Here is a 15,953-nt window from a genome sequence, read left to right as displayed (position 1 = left end):
TCGGGGTCCCTCCTCCCTCCTGCGGGTGAGGGGAGCACCCTGTAGCAACAGATCAATAAAGATCAGGCTTACTAGCTGCTTTGCTTCTCAATATTCTCTGGCTGGCCTCTGTTATTTTCTCCTACCAATAGGGAACCTATGTAAGGACTCTATAGAGAGGGCCTTCTCAGTAGTGGCACACGCCCTGTGGAACGCCCTCCCACCAGATGTCAAAGAGAACAACAACTACCAGACTTTTAGAAGACATCTGAAGACAGCCCTGTTTAGGGAAGCTTTTAATGTTTGATGTATCACAGTATTTTAATATTCTTTTGGAAGCCGCCCAGAGTGGCTGGGGAAGCCCAGCCAGATGGGCGGGGTATAAATAATAAATTATTATTATTATTATTATTATTATTATTATTATTATTATATGGGCTCTTGGGTACCCCATAAGGGAAAAGGGCAATTTTTGTTTACAACATGGGCACCACTACCGAGAAGGCCCTCTGCCAGGTTTCTAGCCCTCAAGACTATAGCCATTAGGATCCTCCAAAGTTTGTATCAAATAGGTCCATTTCCCCCTTTGCACATGCACACACCTTCCTTCAATGCTAAGGCTGGATAGTTGGTTAGAGCATGGTGCTGATAATGCGAAGGTTGCAACTCTATGATTCTAAGCCAAAGCACTAGATGAGGTTGCTCAGTAAGCATGAGGCAGCTCTTGCCCCCACCCCACCCCATCCCTGAAGATCTTCCACCTGAGGCAGCTGCCTCACACTGTCTAATGGAAGGGCTGGCCATTGGGAATATCCCACTGTGGGAAAGAGGACACTGGGCTACTATGTGAACCTTGGGCCTGTTATAGGAATTTATCATGGAACTTTGAAGTGTCAGGCATAGCCCTATTGGCTTTAGCCCAAACGTAGCAGAGTTTTCCTGCACAGCGAGGAAGCTAGTTGCGGCAGTAATGACTAGTCAGCTAGACTCAGAATAACTATTTACAGGATTTATTAAAAGGAAAAAATAAAACCAGCAGAGTTTCTGCATACAAATAAAAGCAAAATAAATCCTCTCTTTCTCTCTCTCAAAACCATACACAGCACTTCTAACTCCTAACACACCTCACATCAAACTGTGCTAGCAATCCCTAGATAACAGAGTTGAGTGCTGGTCGTTAACCAATCAGAGTAAGTAGTTTCTAGGTCAAGCAGACCTGGGCTTTCTGCCAAGAGTAAATTGACACCAGCTTGAGTTAATTGGTGAAGCTAGAATCTGCAAGTTTCCCACGAGAACCAATTAACAGAAACTGAACACCCCCTCACAGATTCTGCTGAACAATTAACATCAAATACACCTATGTAGGAGATTATTTTTCCAGCAAACCTAAACCCTTGCACATTCGCTTGTTCTTTATCTTTGCCAATGGTTTAGTTAATACATCTGCTACATTTTCTTCACTTGACACATAAGTACAGGTGATTACATTGTCTTGTACACAGCAACGTACATTTTGGTATTTTACAGAGATATGTTTGGAACGCGATTTGAAACCCTCTGTTTTACTTAAGGTTATACAAGCTTGATTATCAATGTAAACTTGTACTGGTTCTCCACAATTCACATTTAAATCTGCCATCAAATGCTTGAAATAAATCACCTCGTTGCACAATTCACTCAATGCGGCGTACTCTGATTCTGTTGATGACACACTTACAACGTCTTGCTTGCGTGACCGCCAGCTGATTAAAGCTCCACCGACCATTATGACTAGTCCTGTGACAGATTTTCTATCTGGCAAATTTCCCCAGTCACTATCACAGTAGCAACTCAACATTTCATCCTCTGAAGAATTTAATTGTAACATATAGCCAATTGTCTGCTTGAGATATCTCAGAACTTGTTTTACCCCTTTCCAGGCATTTAGTGTGGGTTTTGAGACCAATCTACTTAATATGCCTACTGCGTAGCTAATATCAGGTCTGGACCACTGTGCTAGATACAATAAACTTCCAATTACAGAGTGATATACATCAGGATGTTCAAATTCAGGACTCTCATCTATATGAAGTGTTTTTATGAAACCTGGATCCATAGGCACCGCTGCCCCTTTGCAATCCTGCATCCTGTATGTAGTCAGTAGTTGTTTAACTTTGTTCTGCTGACTAATTAGGCAGCTGCCATCTTGGGCCCAGCACACTTCCAACCCTAGATATGTCCTAACCGGGCCTAAGTCCTTCACTTTGAACTTACTGGACAATTGCTTGGCAAATCTTTTAGTTTGTTTATCTGTTTTGCAGGCATACAATATATCATCTACATAAATCAGACAAAACTCTTGATCACTGCCTGTACCGCGTACATAAACACAATTGTCAGCTGTACTCTGCTTGAAACCAAATGACACTAAGGCCTCATGGAAACATTTGTTCCAAGATCTTGCAGCCTGTTTGAGACCATATAGAGCTTTGTTTAATTTCAACACTCTATTGGAACCTGTCTCATAACCAGGCGGTTCGGCTAGATACAGGTCTTCTGATATTGATGCATGTAAATATGCAGTCTGGATATCAAAATGGTTTAACAGGAGTTTTCTCTTTGCTCCAAGCGTTAGAATCAGCCTTACACTGTCCCCCTTAGCAGTTGGGGAAAAAGTTTCGTCATAATCTTTTCCAGGCCTCTGAGAGTATCCTTGAGCAACTAAACGAGCTTTGTATTTGTACTCTCCTGTCACCAGAGGTTTAAGTTTGTACACCCACCTGCAGCCTACAATCTTTGCCCCCTCAGGCGCTGCTACTGGTGTAAAAACCTTGTGCTCATTCAGAGAGGACATCTCTTCCTCCATTGCCTGTTTCCAGCGCTCTGCCTCCTCTTTTGGTAACTTTAACACCTCCTGAAAACTCTTGGGTTCTGCACTTACACTAAACACATTTGCAGTATCTGGGGAAAAACGCACTGGAGGCACTCCTTTGTTTTGTCTTTTAGATCTTCTGGGAGAAAATTTTTCTTCTGACCCACTTTCCTCCTCAGAACTACGACCTCTCTTTTGTTGCTTAGCAACTGGTCTCTGGCTAATTCCACTTTCTTGAGAGCTCTTATCTGAACTTTCCTCCCCCTCAGACTCTGACTCTCTGTGTCTACCTTCAGAGTCATGAAGCTCCTGGGAAGGTTCAAACCAAACCTCAGTATTGGCATGTAGTCTCTCCCAGCCACTATGTTCACAAAAACTGGCATTCCTGGAGATCACAATGCCATTTGTCCCTTCAGCAAAGCGGAAACCTTTTCCCAGCTCCTGGTAACCCACAAACACTAACTGTTTGGTCTTAGGATCTCCCTTCTTTCTCATTTGTTTCGGAATTAATACCCAGGCTTTTGATCCAAACACATGCAAATGGTCAATTTTGGGTTTTTTCTGAAACAATTTAAAGTACGGGGTTGTACCTATTGTTTGATGAAAGAGCCTATTTTGGAGATAACACGCGGTGAGCATGCTCTCCCCCCAATAAGACATGGGCAAATCAGCATCATCAAGCATGGCAAACATCATATCTTGTAAAGATCTGTTTTTTCGCTCTGCAACGCCATTCTCCTCTGGGGAAAAAACGTTCGTTTTCCTATGCCCAATGCCACGCTTTTGTAACCAATCTTTAAAGGCATTTGACATAAATTCGCCACCTCTGTCTGTCTGAATCCTTTTGAGTTTAATGGACAGAAACCTTTCCACAGATGCCACCCAGCCTTTAAACTTAGTGAACACGTCACCCTTATTTTTCATGGGAAAAACCCAAGAATAACGCGTGGCGTCATCCACAATTGTTAGTGAAAAACGTGATCCACCCCTGCTTACAGCAAATGGACCAATTACGTCCATGTGAACCAACTGTAGCGGTGACTCACTAACTCTGTCACTTCTGGGGTAAGAGACTCTGTGGGTTTTAACCTTTTTACACACATTACAATCAAGGTACTTGTTACAACTCTTTAAATTACCCCCATCAGCCAATTCAGACATTTTTAGTACACTTTTCCAGCAAGCATGCCCCATTTTCCTATGCAATAAGTGCACACAGTTGTCATGTATAGCTTTGTTATTCACTGCAGGCTGAGGTTTACTGACTACTGCTGCAACTTGAGATCCTGCTTTAAGCCAAAACAAGCCTCCCTCTGACTTAGCAGTGCCTAAAATCTCACCAGCCTTCTTAATAATGCAACTGTCTCCTTCAAAATACACTTTAAACCCAGCTTTTAGCAAACAATCTACAGACATCAGATTGCTCCTTAATGACGGCACACAAAGTACATTTTGCAGGCATTCACGAAGACAAGGAACAAAAACTGCACCCCCCGAAATCACTTCGGAAGTACTTCCGTCTGCTAGAGCCACCTGGCTGCGCTGTGCTGAGTTCTTGGAAACAAACAATCCATCTGAATTTACGATGTGCCGAGACGCTCCCGAATCGACCACCCAGACCGCTTGTTTCTCATCAGCAATCTTGACCTTGGCGGTCACCAGCTGAGCCGACTGTTTACGTTTGAAGAATTTCTTTTTACGCTGCTGCTGCTGATGATGATGATGATCTCGTCTCTGCTCCTGCACCGGCAACTGAGACTTGACCAACTCCGGACATTGTCGTTTTGTATGCGCTGAAGACCCACATCGGAAACAACGCCTAACAGCAAACGCTGACTCCTCACCAGTACGCTGCTTTTGCTTCACCTCTGGCACGGCATGAGAACTCCTTCCAAACAGCCCGCCTGTAGAAGCCTCTGCAGCCAACGACCTTTCTTGCCTCTTCTGCCATTCTTCAATCAAACGCCCAGTAACGTAGCTGACTGATAAATCATGCTCCTGCATGCCTTCTAGAGACAAAACTAAATTATCCCAGCCTTCCGGGAGAGAACTCAAAATAATAGCCACCTTCTCCTGCTGGTCTAACGCACAGTCTCTTTCCTGTAGCGCAGAAAACTTTAACTGTAAACTGTGTAGGTGTTCCTGCATTGTAACCCCAGGCTGTAACATTGCCTTGTACAATGCCTTGCGAATGAACAGCTTGGAAACCGCTGTCTCACGCACATGGAGTTCTTTAAGTGCTTGCCACACACCTCTAGCTGTCTTGATTCCCCTCACATACGGCAACTGGGAATCTTCCAGCCCCAAGACAATTGTGGCCCTTGCTCTTTGGTCTTTATCGAGGTCTTCATCATCAGGCTTCGTAGGAAACTTACTCACCACTTGCCAGAGACGATCCCTCTGCAGCACTGCCTGCATGCGTTCCGACCACAGCAAGTAATTGGAGTCATTCAGACGCTCAAAAGCCATCTGAACTGGTTGTGAGGCCATCTTGAGAGCCATGTCCCTGGAACCCGGAACCAGCTACTCACGACCACCGAGAGAGAAAACAGGAACCACAGCACCCAGCACTCACACGCTGCAGCTGTTGTCCTTGTATCCGCTGCGTCACCAGCTCACCACGGTCAGGAACCAGCCAGGAACAACAACCTCTGGAACTACTGGAACCAACGCCGTTGATGCTGACACCACCGCAACTCAGGCTGGCAGCACAATGCCCATAACCTCATGGAACTTTGAAGTGTCAGGCATAGCCCTATTGGCTTTAGCCCAAACGTAGCAGAGTTTTCCTGCACAGCGAGGAAGCTAGTTGCGGCAGTAATGACTAGTCAGCTAGACTCAGAATAACTATTTACAGGATTTATTAAAAGGAAAAAATAAAACCAGCAGAGTTTCTGCATACAAATAAAAGCAAAATAAATCCTCTCTTTCTCTCTCTCAAAACCATACACAGCACTTCTAACTCCTAACACACCTCACATCAAACTGTGCTAGCAATCCCTAGATAACAGAGTTGAGTGCTGGTCGTTAACCAATCAGAGTAAGTAGTTTCTAGGTCAAGCAGACCTGGGCTTTCTGCCAAGAGTAAATTGACACCAGCTTGAGTTAATTGGTGAAGCTAGAATCTGCAAGTTTCCCACGAGAACCAATTAACAGAAACTGAACAATTTATGTATAGGTTGATGAGGGGGTTGCCCCTCCAGCAGATATCAGGCACACGCAGCCCACTACCAAAACCAGCACAATCACTTTTGTGACTTTTGTAACTTGTCCCCACAAAACACTTCATCGCAGTTTCTTCCTATCTATTCAAAGGGCCTTTGCTGCACGATACCAAATGTAAGAATTCACTGATAAAGGTATCTATGTACTGGCTCACTGGGAAAACTTCAGAAATTCATGTACAGTGGTGCCCCGCAAGACGAAATTAATTCGTTCCGCAATTTTTGCCGTCTAGCGAATTTTTCGTCTTGCGAAGCACGGTTCAAACGGTTTAACAAAGTCGCAAGATGTTTTCGTCTTGCGAAGCAAGCCCATAGGGGAATTCGTCTTGCGAGGCAAATTGCGAACAAAAAAACCTTTCGTCTAGCGAGTTTTTTGTCTTGCGAGGCATTCGTCTTGCGGGGCACCACTGTAGACATGTGAGCTCAGTTACTCAGCAGCCCCTCTGCCTGAGGTATAATCCCTGGCATCCTGATACCTGAGTGCCAGACAGGTAGCCATTCCAGAAACAACAAACCCAGATGAAGACAAAAGGGTGGGATTAACTGGGCTGGGAAACAGGGAAATGTAAATATCTCTTTTGTTACACTTGATGGGTGTTTGGTGGAGGGCAAGGGGAACCATGGGGCAGGGTCCAGGATGCTCAGATTCCTGCCACCAGACCTCCCCTTTCGTGATGTAACCGTGATGTGTTAGTGATGTAGTTTGGGGGGGGGTGTAACATGGAGTTTGGGGGCTTTTTGTTTGGGGCTTCCATCTTGTTCTACCTGGTGGCAGGTGGGAGTCCTGTCGCGACAGTCTTCAATAAAGACCAAGCCTACTGGCTGCTGTTTTGCTCTGGTATTCCTGGCTGGTGTCCTTGTTTTTTGTCCAAGGGAGCCCTCAGATTTCTCCGTTAACAGGCCTGACCTAGCGAGGTTCTTCTTGCTAGCTCTCTGCATGGCTACTCTGGAGAAAGTTGCCAATGTAGGGCTGTGGGTTCACAGCTGGGGTAGATCCACACAGCAGTTCCACTTTTAAGGTTGGTTGAGATCCAAGAAATGGGTGTAAACAACATGAAGCTCTGGAATGGACAAACTTGGCACTGGAGTGAAAACGGAATTTTTGGCACCCGACAGCTACTTGTGCTAAAACACACCCGACACTCTAAATTGTATTTTTTAGGAGTGTCCTGTTAAGCCTCTTAGGCAGCTGCTGTCACGCAAGAGATCGGGCGCCGACCCAAAGAGCCTGACCTGGGGTCATTGTAAAACATCCTAGGCCAGCCTTCCCCAACGTGGTGCCCTCCGAACTCTATCAGCCCCAGCCAGCATGGCCAATGGTCAGGGCGGGGGCTGTAGTTGAAGAAAAACAGTATCTGGAGATTAGAGTGGGGAAGCTATTCAAAGATAACATTTTCCAAAAATGTCCTGCCCCTGCTGCAAGACTCCTGCAAGCTGCAATCTGTCTTGGGAAAAGTTGCAAGGTGCACCCATGTTTTAGTTCAGCGGCCAAACCTGTTGCTGTGTGACTTGACAGTGAACCCTAGAAGGCACTCAAATATTTTGTGTGTGTGTGTGTGTGTGTGTGTGTGTGTGTGTGTGTGAAGTGGATCCAGAGAAAAGCTTTTATCTTTCTCACCATAGCCCTAGAATCTGGAGGTATTTAAGCAGAGGTGGCGCTGTGGGTTAAACCACAGAGCCTAGGACTTGCCGATCAGAAGATCGGCAGTTCGAATCCCGCGACGGGGTGAGCTCTCGTTGCTCGGTCCCTGCTCCTGCCCACCTAGCAGTTCGAAAGCACGTCAAAGCGCAAGTAGATAAATAGGTACCGCTCCAGCGGGAAGGTAAATGGTGTTCGCCTGAAGCGGCTTAGTCATGCTGGCCACATGACCCGGAAGCTGTACGCCGGCTCCCTCGGCCAATAAAGCGAGATGAGTGCCGCAACCCCAGAGTCGGCCACAACTGGACCTAATGGTCAGGGGTCCCTTTACCTTTACTTTAGTGAGGCCAGCATTGTGAGAATCTGCATTTACGATACGATATCTTTATTGTCTTTGTCCCATACAGAACAATGAAATTGAAAAATCTACATAAGACGTTCAAAAACCCCTAAAAACTCTGAAACCCAATTTTAAAATACAGTATACTCCTATAGAGACCCCTTATACTGCGTTTAAAACCAGAATTGCATTTGGGTAGAAACTGTTTCTCAGGCGGCTAGTCCTAGTCTTTATAACCCTATACTTCCTTCCAGAAGGCAGAAGCTGAAAGAGATCATTTCAGATCCTGCCCTCAATAGAGGTTTACACCAGAAGATTACCAAGGTACTACCTGACTCCAGAAGTCTACAAAATTAACTTGCAGCAGATTCTGGACAGACAAAGGATGGATATTTTTTCCCCACCCAAATTAATGCATGGAATTTGTTGCAAAAAAAAAATACGGTGGGTAGCCACAAGTCTTGGTTAATGGCCATTGGTCACAGTTAAACATGAGACTAAGAAGTGGGTAAATGTGGCCTCTGCATAAGCTGCCCATTGCTTTGGCCTTGGGTCTATCAACACTTTGCTACAAATTTCACAATGTGCTTTCCCTCTTGGGTTTTTTCAGGATCCATTTCAAAACTCCCTAGTGCAGTCAATGCTTTTTATGATACATAAAAACCCTTAAAATGTGTTTGCTTCATCTTAGCTTATCGAGTTTTATGAGCTGGGGCATATCTATTGCAAAAAAAAAACCAGGCAGGCTTTTCTTTTCTTTTTTGGCTTATCTTTAAGTCTTTAAGGCTACAAGCCTACACAGATTTACCTGGAAGTAAGCCCTATTGAACTCAGTGGGGCTGAACTCAAAGTAGGCATGTCTTGAACTGTCCTGTAAAAGACGCTTTTTGAGTTGAATTTCCTGCAGCAAGCCAGTGGAGCTGGGATTTGGGCTCAACTGGAATTTGGGCTGAACAAGTCCCAAAGCAGTATATTTGATTTAATAAGTAACAGATTAAGCAAAAGAAGGCAAAGAGGAGACGACTGGTGTCAGATGGCCTTATCACAGCAATAAACTAAAGCGATATATCCAAATTGCAGGAACTCACTTTTCAGTTTGGAGATATTTTAATTGCCCATAAAATGACACAGCCCTCCAGTCGAACAGACTAAAGTGGAGTGGTTACTTTCCGTGCCTTGGAAACTATGATTCTATCAGTGCAGCTTAAAATGGTATTTGCCTTTTTTGCTGCAGTGTTACATGGCTGGTTCAGCTTGCGATTGATTAGTCCCAAGATCATTTTCACATGTACTGCTTCCAAGCCTGGTATCTCCCATTGTATACTTGTTTGTTTGGTTTTTGCCTAAATGCATCTAAGGTAAAGGTAAAGGGACCCCTGACCATCAGGTCTAGTCGTGGCCGACTCTGGGGTTGCGGCGCTCATCTCGCTTTACTGGCCAAGGGAGCCGGCGTACAGCTTCCGGGTCATGTGGCCAGCATGACTAAGCCGCTTCTGGCGAACCAGAGCAGCGCACGGAAACACCATTTACCTTCCCGCCGGAGTGGTACCTATTTATCTACTTGCACTTTGACGTGCTTTTGAACTGCTAGGTTGGCAGGAGCAGGGACCGAGCAACAGGAGCTCACCCCATTGCGGGATTCGAACCTCTGACCTTCTGATTGGCAAGTCCTAGGCTCTGTGGTTTAACCCACAGTGCCACCCGCATCCCTTTTTAAATGCATCTACCACTGCTGAATTTCCATTCTATCAAAGTACAGTAATACCAGAATTTTATCCCAGCATTCACTACTCCTCTCAGTTTTGTGTCATCCACAGATTTGATAAAGATTCCCTTCACCCTTTCATCTAAGTCACTAACAATTTTTTTAAACAAGTACTGGGCCCTGGACAGCTGCATGGCACTCACAGTGAAAACCTCCCTCCAGTTTGATGAAGAAGCACTGATGAGCATAGCCATCTAGCCCACATTTAGCCAGTCTGCTAAACAAAATATTATGGGGGTCTTTGTCAAATGCGTTGCTGAAGCAAAGATAAATTATGTCCACCGCATTCCCACAATACACGAATCAGGTTCTTGGTGCATTTCCTACAATAACCTGATTTTTGAGAAGTGAGAGACAAGATTAATCAGCCAGGATTTATTCCTAAGAAATCCATGCTTGCTCCTACTCATAGCTGTCAAGCGTCCCTTATTTGGCAGGACAGTCCCTTATCCCAGCGCCATGTCCCGCTGCTGTCCCTTATTGATGATGTCCCTTAAATAAGCTCCTGAAAGTAATGGGGCCCTTTCTATGTCCAGCTGTCCTTTGTCAACAACAAATTGTTGCTGTTTTGTGTGTGTTGAATATATGCTATATGGTAATTTATGGACCTAATAGGTATCTAAAGTCATTTGCACGCAACAAAATATGTATTTTATCAAAGTAATTGTTGGTCCCTTATTTTGGCTGCTGATCCCTTATTTTCGAGGCTGCTGGTCCCTTATTTTCAAATCTGTAAGTTGACAGCTATGCTCCTACTAATCAAGCATGAACAAACTGATCACTTTATAACCTGTTTTGCCATCTTTCCCAGTATCAAAAAATCAGACTGGGGTTGGACAAGGTTAACTTTAAGGTCCCCTCCACCGTTGTGAGTCTGCGAATTGTTTATAGGCTTACTGTCTCACTTTTATTCACTTTCCAGATTGTTTGATTCTCTTTTGATATTGTTGTATACAATTTTATATCGTGTTCTTAGGTGTTTTAGGCTGGCTTTTGGGGAAGCAGGGCACAAACAGATCATGGTGCACGACCAGTCTGCACTTTCCAGATCTTCCAGGTTTTGTATTTGGACTTTCAAAAGGCCTGTCTCTCCATTCCAGCGGCACCTTGCGCAATTCATCTGCTGGCCCTAAAATCTCACGACCTATGCAGATTTGCCCATAGTTTTCTCTATGCAAGATAGAAGCAAAAAAGGAGAACACTCTGTTGAAAACCATTGAAACTTTATCTCCGTGTAAACATGCACAGGACTGGGCAGGAGTTTCAAAGTGGAATTACTGCTCACAGGCTATGAAAAATACTAAAGCTCAATCCTAAACATACTTACTTGGGAGTAAGCCTCAATAAAACCAAAACAAAAAAAGCGTATTTTTGAGGAAACATGTTTTATTTAACCTACATGTCTGTAGATGTGTGTTTGTGTGTGTGTGTGTGTGTACACACACACACACACATTTATGTCAAATTTAAAATGTCATAGGTTCTGGTGCATCGATCTAGACCACAGTTTCCCACATTTGGGTTTCCCACTGTTTTTGTACTACAACTCCCACCATCCCTAGCTACAAGGACCAGTGGTCAGGGATGATGGGAACTGTAGTCCGAAAAAACTTCCGGAGACCCGGATTTGGGGAAACCTGCTAAATGGTATTCATGGGTCTCTTTCAAGCCTCTGATTCTGTATCTGTGAGGTTAGAATCCATAAGAGTAAACCTGCTGAATCCACAGCAATGACCAGAGGAGAATGACCACTGGGAGGAGCGCAGAGAGAATAAACGCCACGGTGCACCTGTAGCAGCAAAACTGGGCCCCTTCATCTGCCCCGGCTGCAATAAAACATGTCTCTCCTGTATTGTTCTCTACAGCCGCAGCAAGCGCTGTAACTCTCCAACAGTTTGACTTCACCCCGACGGTGACTCTTCCACTGTCTCCCGAGACAGACGGATGCCAGCAAAACCTGCTGAACCAGTCAAATCAGTTCTTTTAAGGTAACCCCTAGCCTTTCAGCTAATGTCCTGTCATCAGCATATTAAATTAATGAGGTTGTGTATTTATAATAAAATACTGTACTTGGAGAGCGTATTTTCCTGGAAGCCCCATGGATTTCTATGGGATGTGCTCTCTCCCAGACTGCCCCTACGGGGATAAAAGTTGCGCAGCGCACTTAGACGGGCACATTTACCTAAAAGCAAACCTCTCTTGGAGTTCCACGAGGCTTTACTCCCGAGGAAACATGCATGAACTTGCAACCCAAACCAGAGACCGCGTGGAAAGGTTCTGCGGTAGAAACCATAACAGCGCCCACAGGTTTGGCTGGTTAAGCTGCAAAAGAAAAGCAACAAACACACTCACACACTTTCAACCCTCCAAGGTGTAAACTTGGAGGCGTGTGGGTTGTGTGTACAGGATTGCAGAGCAAAAAACCGTAAAACTGGAGCATGTTCTCTGATTTTTATGTAGCTGGAAGCCACATAAGAATCAGAACCGGAGGGCAAGCTCAGCTTTCCTACAGATCACACAGCTGGGTGAAAAGCAGAAAGAGGTGGTTATTCTCTTACCCATACTGGAGTCCTCTGCTTCTCCCTTTTTCCAGATTCTGAGGAATTCAGCAGCGAAAAAGGAGGCGCACAGACTCTGAGATCTGCTCTGAAGGGCTATATATACCAGCTGAATGGGCGGAGAAGGGGAGTGTTGAGAGAAAGAAGCTGTCAGAGGAGGCAACTGGAAGGAGGAGAGGCTGAAGTGGGAGGAGGATTCAGGGTCAAAATCCAGTAGTTTCCCTCACTTTCAGTAAGCCACAAAGGACAGATTTGTTCCCTGGCTTGGATGGTGTTTATTTCCCACACACAGAGACGCAGTTCAGGATGAGATCCAACTCTAGTTTCAGAAGGCAGGAAAAAAAACATCTTGGGTTCCTGGGCTGGAGAGGAAAGGAAGCAAGCAAGTGGAGTTTAGCAAAAACTCTTGGCTCCAGGTGGTGTTGCAAAATGCCGTCTGCCAGCCAGCGCATGCCTGAACTGACAGGGCAGTTTTGAAACTAACAGGCAAACGGGGCAGTTTTTAAATTTATTTTTTTTAAAAAAACCATTTTGCTTGCATGTCAGGTGCAAAGCAACCGCTGGCAGGCTCCGGAGGGGTTGCGAAAGCAGCCAAGTTGTGAGTTGCGCCAAGAAGCGCAACGGATGCCCAGTTCTGCCTCAATACAACATATGGTTGAGTGACACCCCAGGCTCCGAGCGGTGCAAGATTCCAGGGGTTCCCTGAACTCACAACAATACAGTGGTACCTCGGGTTACAGACGCTTCAGGTTACAGACTCTGCTAACCCAGAAATATTACCTCAGGTTAAGAACTTTGCTTCAGGATGAGAACAGAAATTGCATGGCAGCAGCAAGAGGCCCCATTAGCTAAAGTGGTGCTTCAGGTTAAGAACAGTTTCAGGTTAAGAATGGACCTCCAGAACGAATTAAGTTCTTAACCCGAGGTAAGGTAAAGGTAAAGGGACCCCTGACCGTTAGGTCCAGTCATGGCCGAGTCTGGGGTTGCGGCGCTCATCTCGCTTTATTGGCTGAGGGAGCCGGCATACAGCTTCCGGGTCATGTGGCCAGCATGACTAAGCCGCTTCTGGCGCACCAGAGCAGCGCAGGGAAACGCCGTTTACCTTCCCGCCGGAGCGGTACCTATTTATCTACTTGCACTTTGACGTGCTTTCGAACTGCTAGGTTGGCAGGAGCAGGGATCGAGCAACGGGAGCTCACCCCGTCGTGGGGATTCGAACCACCGACCTTCTGATCGGCAAGTCCTAGGCTCTGTGGTTTAACCCACAGCGCCACCTGCGTCCCTATTAACCCGAGGTACCACTGTATAAATGTATGGTGTGCACTTGGAATACTGTGTACAGTTCTGGCTGCCTCACCTGAGGAAGAACATTGCAGAGTTGAGAAAAGGTTCTGAAAAAGGGAATCCAAAACCATCAAGGGAGCAGAGCAACTCCCCAGTGAGGGAAAGTGACAACTTGGGGGGGGGGGAGGATTTCTTAGTTTAGAGAAAAGGCAAGGAGGGGGCAGCATGATAGGTGTATATAAAAATTCTGCATGGCGTGGGAAAAGTGAACGGGTGGTTTTTCTTCGGCTCTCAAAGCTCTAGACATCAAATGATTCTGAATATCAAGACAATTCAGAACAGACAGAAGGAAGAAATAATAATATAAGGGCACGAAAGGTAGAAGTCGTTGTAATAATTCTAGGAAGGACTTCTTCACACACCTCATGGTTAAACCTCACACACCTCATGGCCAGCCAAGCGAGGAAAGGGCTCAAGGATGATGCTGAGAGCCCCAGCGCCTCACCTGGCCAGGCTGGAAGGAAAGGGCTCAAGGATGACGCTGAGAGCCCCAGCGCCTCACCTGGCCAGGCTGGAAGGAAAGGGCTCAAGGATGAGGCCGAGAGCCCCAGCACCTCACCTGGCCAGGCTGGAAGGAAAGGGCTCAAGGATGAGGCCGAGAGCCCCAGCACCTCACCTGGCCAGGCTGGAAGGAAAGGGCTCAAGGATGGTGCCGAGAGCCCCAGCGCCTCACCTGGCCAGGCTGGAAGGAAAGGGCTCAAGGATGAGGCCGAGAGCCCCAGCACCTCACCTGGCCAGGCTGGAAGGAAAGGGCTCAAGGATGACGCCGAGAGCCCCAGCACCTCACCTGGCCAGGCTGCCCAAGAGGGACGCACGCCACTTCCGTTGCCTAGCTTGCGCAGACGGGTGAAACACAAGGAAGAGAGGAGGAGCCTTGGGGTGCCGAAGTTCTTATGTTGGGGGAGAAGCCGGAAGGGGCCACTCCCGGATTCTGCAAGTGACTAAGACGGACATGAACTTGGTAGATCTGCACTGTAAATAGTTTGCACAATAAAACCTGTAAAAGACAGGTCAGAGTCCTGCCTGGTTACTCACGAGCAACCCCCACCAGCATCTGACACTCCCACCAGAGATACTGATGGGCACCAACTTAGAATCATAGAATGGAAGAGATGGAAGGAACCACAAGGGTCATCTAGTTCAACCCCCTGCAATGCAGGAATCTTTTGCCCAACATGGGGCTCCAACCCGTGACCCTGAGATTAAGTGTCTCATGCGCTTCCAGGTGAGCTATGGCTTTAAAAGAGGGCTAGACCAGGGGTCTGCAACTTTAAGACAAAAAGAGCCACTTGGACCCATTTCCGAAGAAAAAAAAACTGGGAGCTGCAAAACTCGTCATTATAAAAATAACATTTTTGTCACTTTTTTAAATTATTTCTTTGTTTGACCCCTCAGAATTACTCCTCCTCATAGAAATAAACGTTAAATTAACAAGTTACATTTTGTGTGTGTGTGTACTTCACTCCCCTTTCAATGCAGTGACCAGCATACATGCCCCTTACAATGTAGCGGGCGGGCGGGCGGGAAGGTGATGTCGGGACAGTGCGTGACTAACGCACGCACCGCCCCCATGCGACGTCACAGCCAGTACAGCGCCCGCCACAGTGGGGAGTGTCGGGGCGCACAATGCGCCTCCTCCCCTCGCTAGTATCCGCCCCGGAGCCGCGGCAAAGGTGTAAAAGAGCCACATGCGGCTCCGGAGCCGCGGGTTGCAGACCCCTGGGCTAGACCAATTCATGGAGGGTAAAGCTATCGGTGGCTGTTAACCCCAATGGCTAGGCTCTCCCTTCCCTGTCAGAGGCAGTACATCTCTGAAAGCCAGTTGCTGGAACCCACAGGAGGAGAGATGCCAAGGGAAAACCCAAATTTTGGGTTTTCCCTTGGCATCTAGCTGGCCCCTGTGAGAACAGGATGCTGGACTACATCTTAGGCGATCCCTCGTAGCCAAGTAAGATTGTCTTCCAATAAACACGGTTACACACACACACACACACACACACACACACATACACAGTGGTACCTCGGGTTACAGACACTTCAGGTTGCATACGCTTCAGGTTACAGACTCCGCTAACCCAGAAATATTACCTCGGGTTAAGAACTTTGCTTCAGGATGAGAACAGAAATCGTGCTCCAGCGGCAGCAGGAGGCTCCATTAGCTAAAGTGGTGCTTCAGGTTAAGAACAGACCTCTAGAACAAATTCAGTTCTTAACCCGAGGTACCACTGCATACACACACACACACACACACAC

General features: G+C 46.4%; 1 protein-coding gene across 1 annotated transcript in view; it reads right to left on the bottom strand.

The window, feature by feature from the left end:
- Positions 1–12,697, bottom strand: part of LOC310694215 (methanethiol oxidase-like) — a 48,623-nt gene extending 35,926 nt beyond the window's left edge. The window contains exon 1 of the mRNA XM_083477222.1: positions 12,357–12,697. Within this exon, the coding sequence (XP_083333348.1) occupies positions 12,357–12,360 (4 nt within the window). The 5' untranslated portion in view covers positions 12,361–12,697. The remainder of the gene's footprint in view (positions 1–12,356) is intronic.
- Between the last annotated feature and the right edge of the window lie 3,256 nt (positions 12,698–15,953).

Source organism: Podarcis liolepis (assembly GCF_965112155.1).
Source record: "Podarcis liolepis genome assembly, chromosome: 15".
Lineage (NCBI taxonomy): Eukaryota > Metazoa > Chordata > Lepidosauria > Squamata > Lacertidae > Podarcis > Podarcis liolepis.
This window is presented reverse-complemented; position numbering and strand designations above follow the sequence as displayed.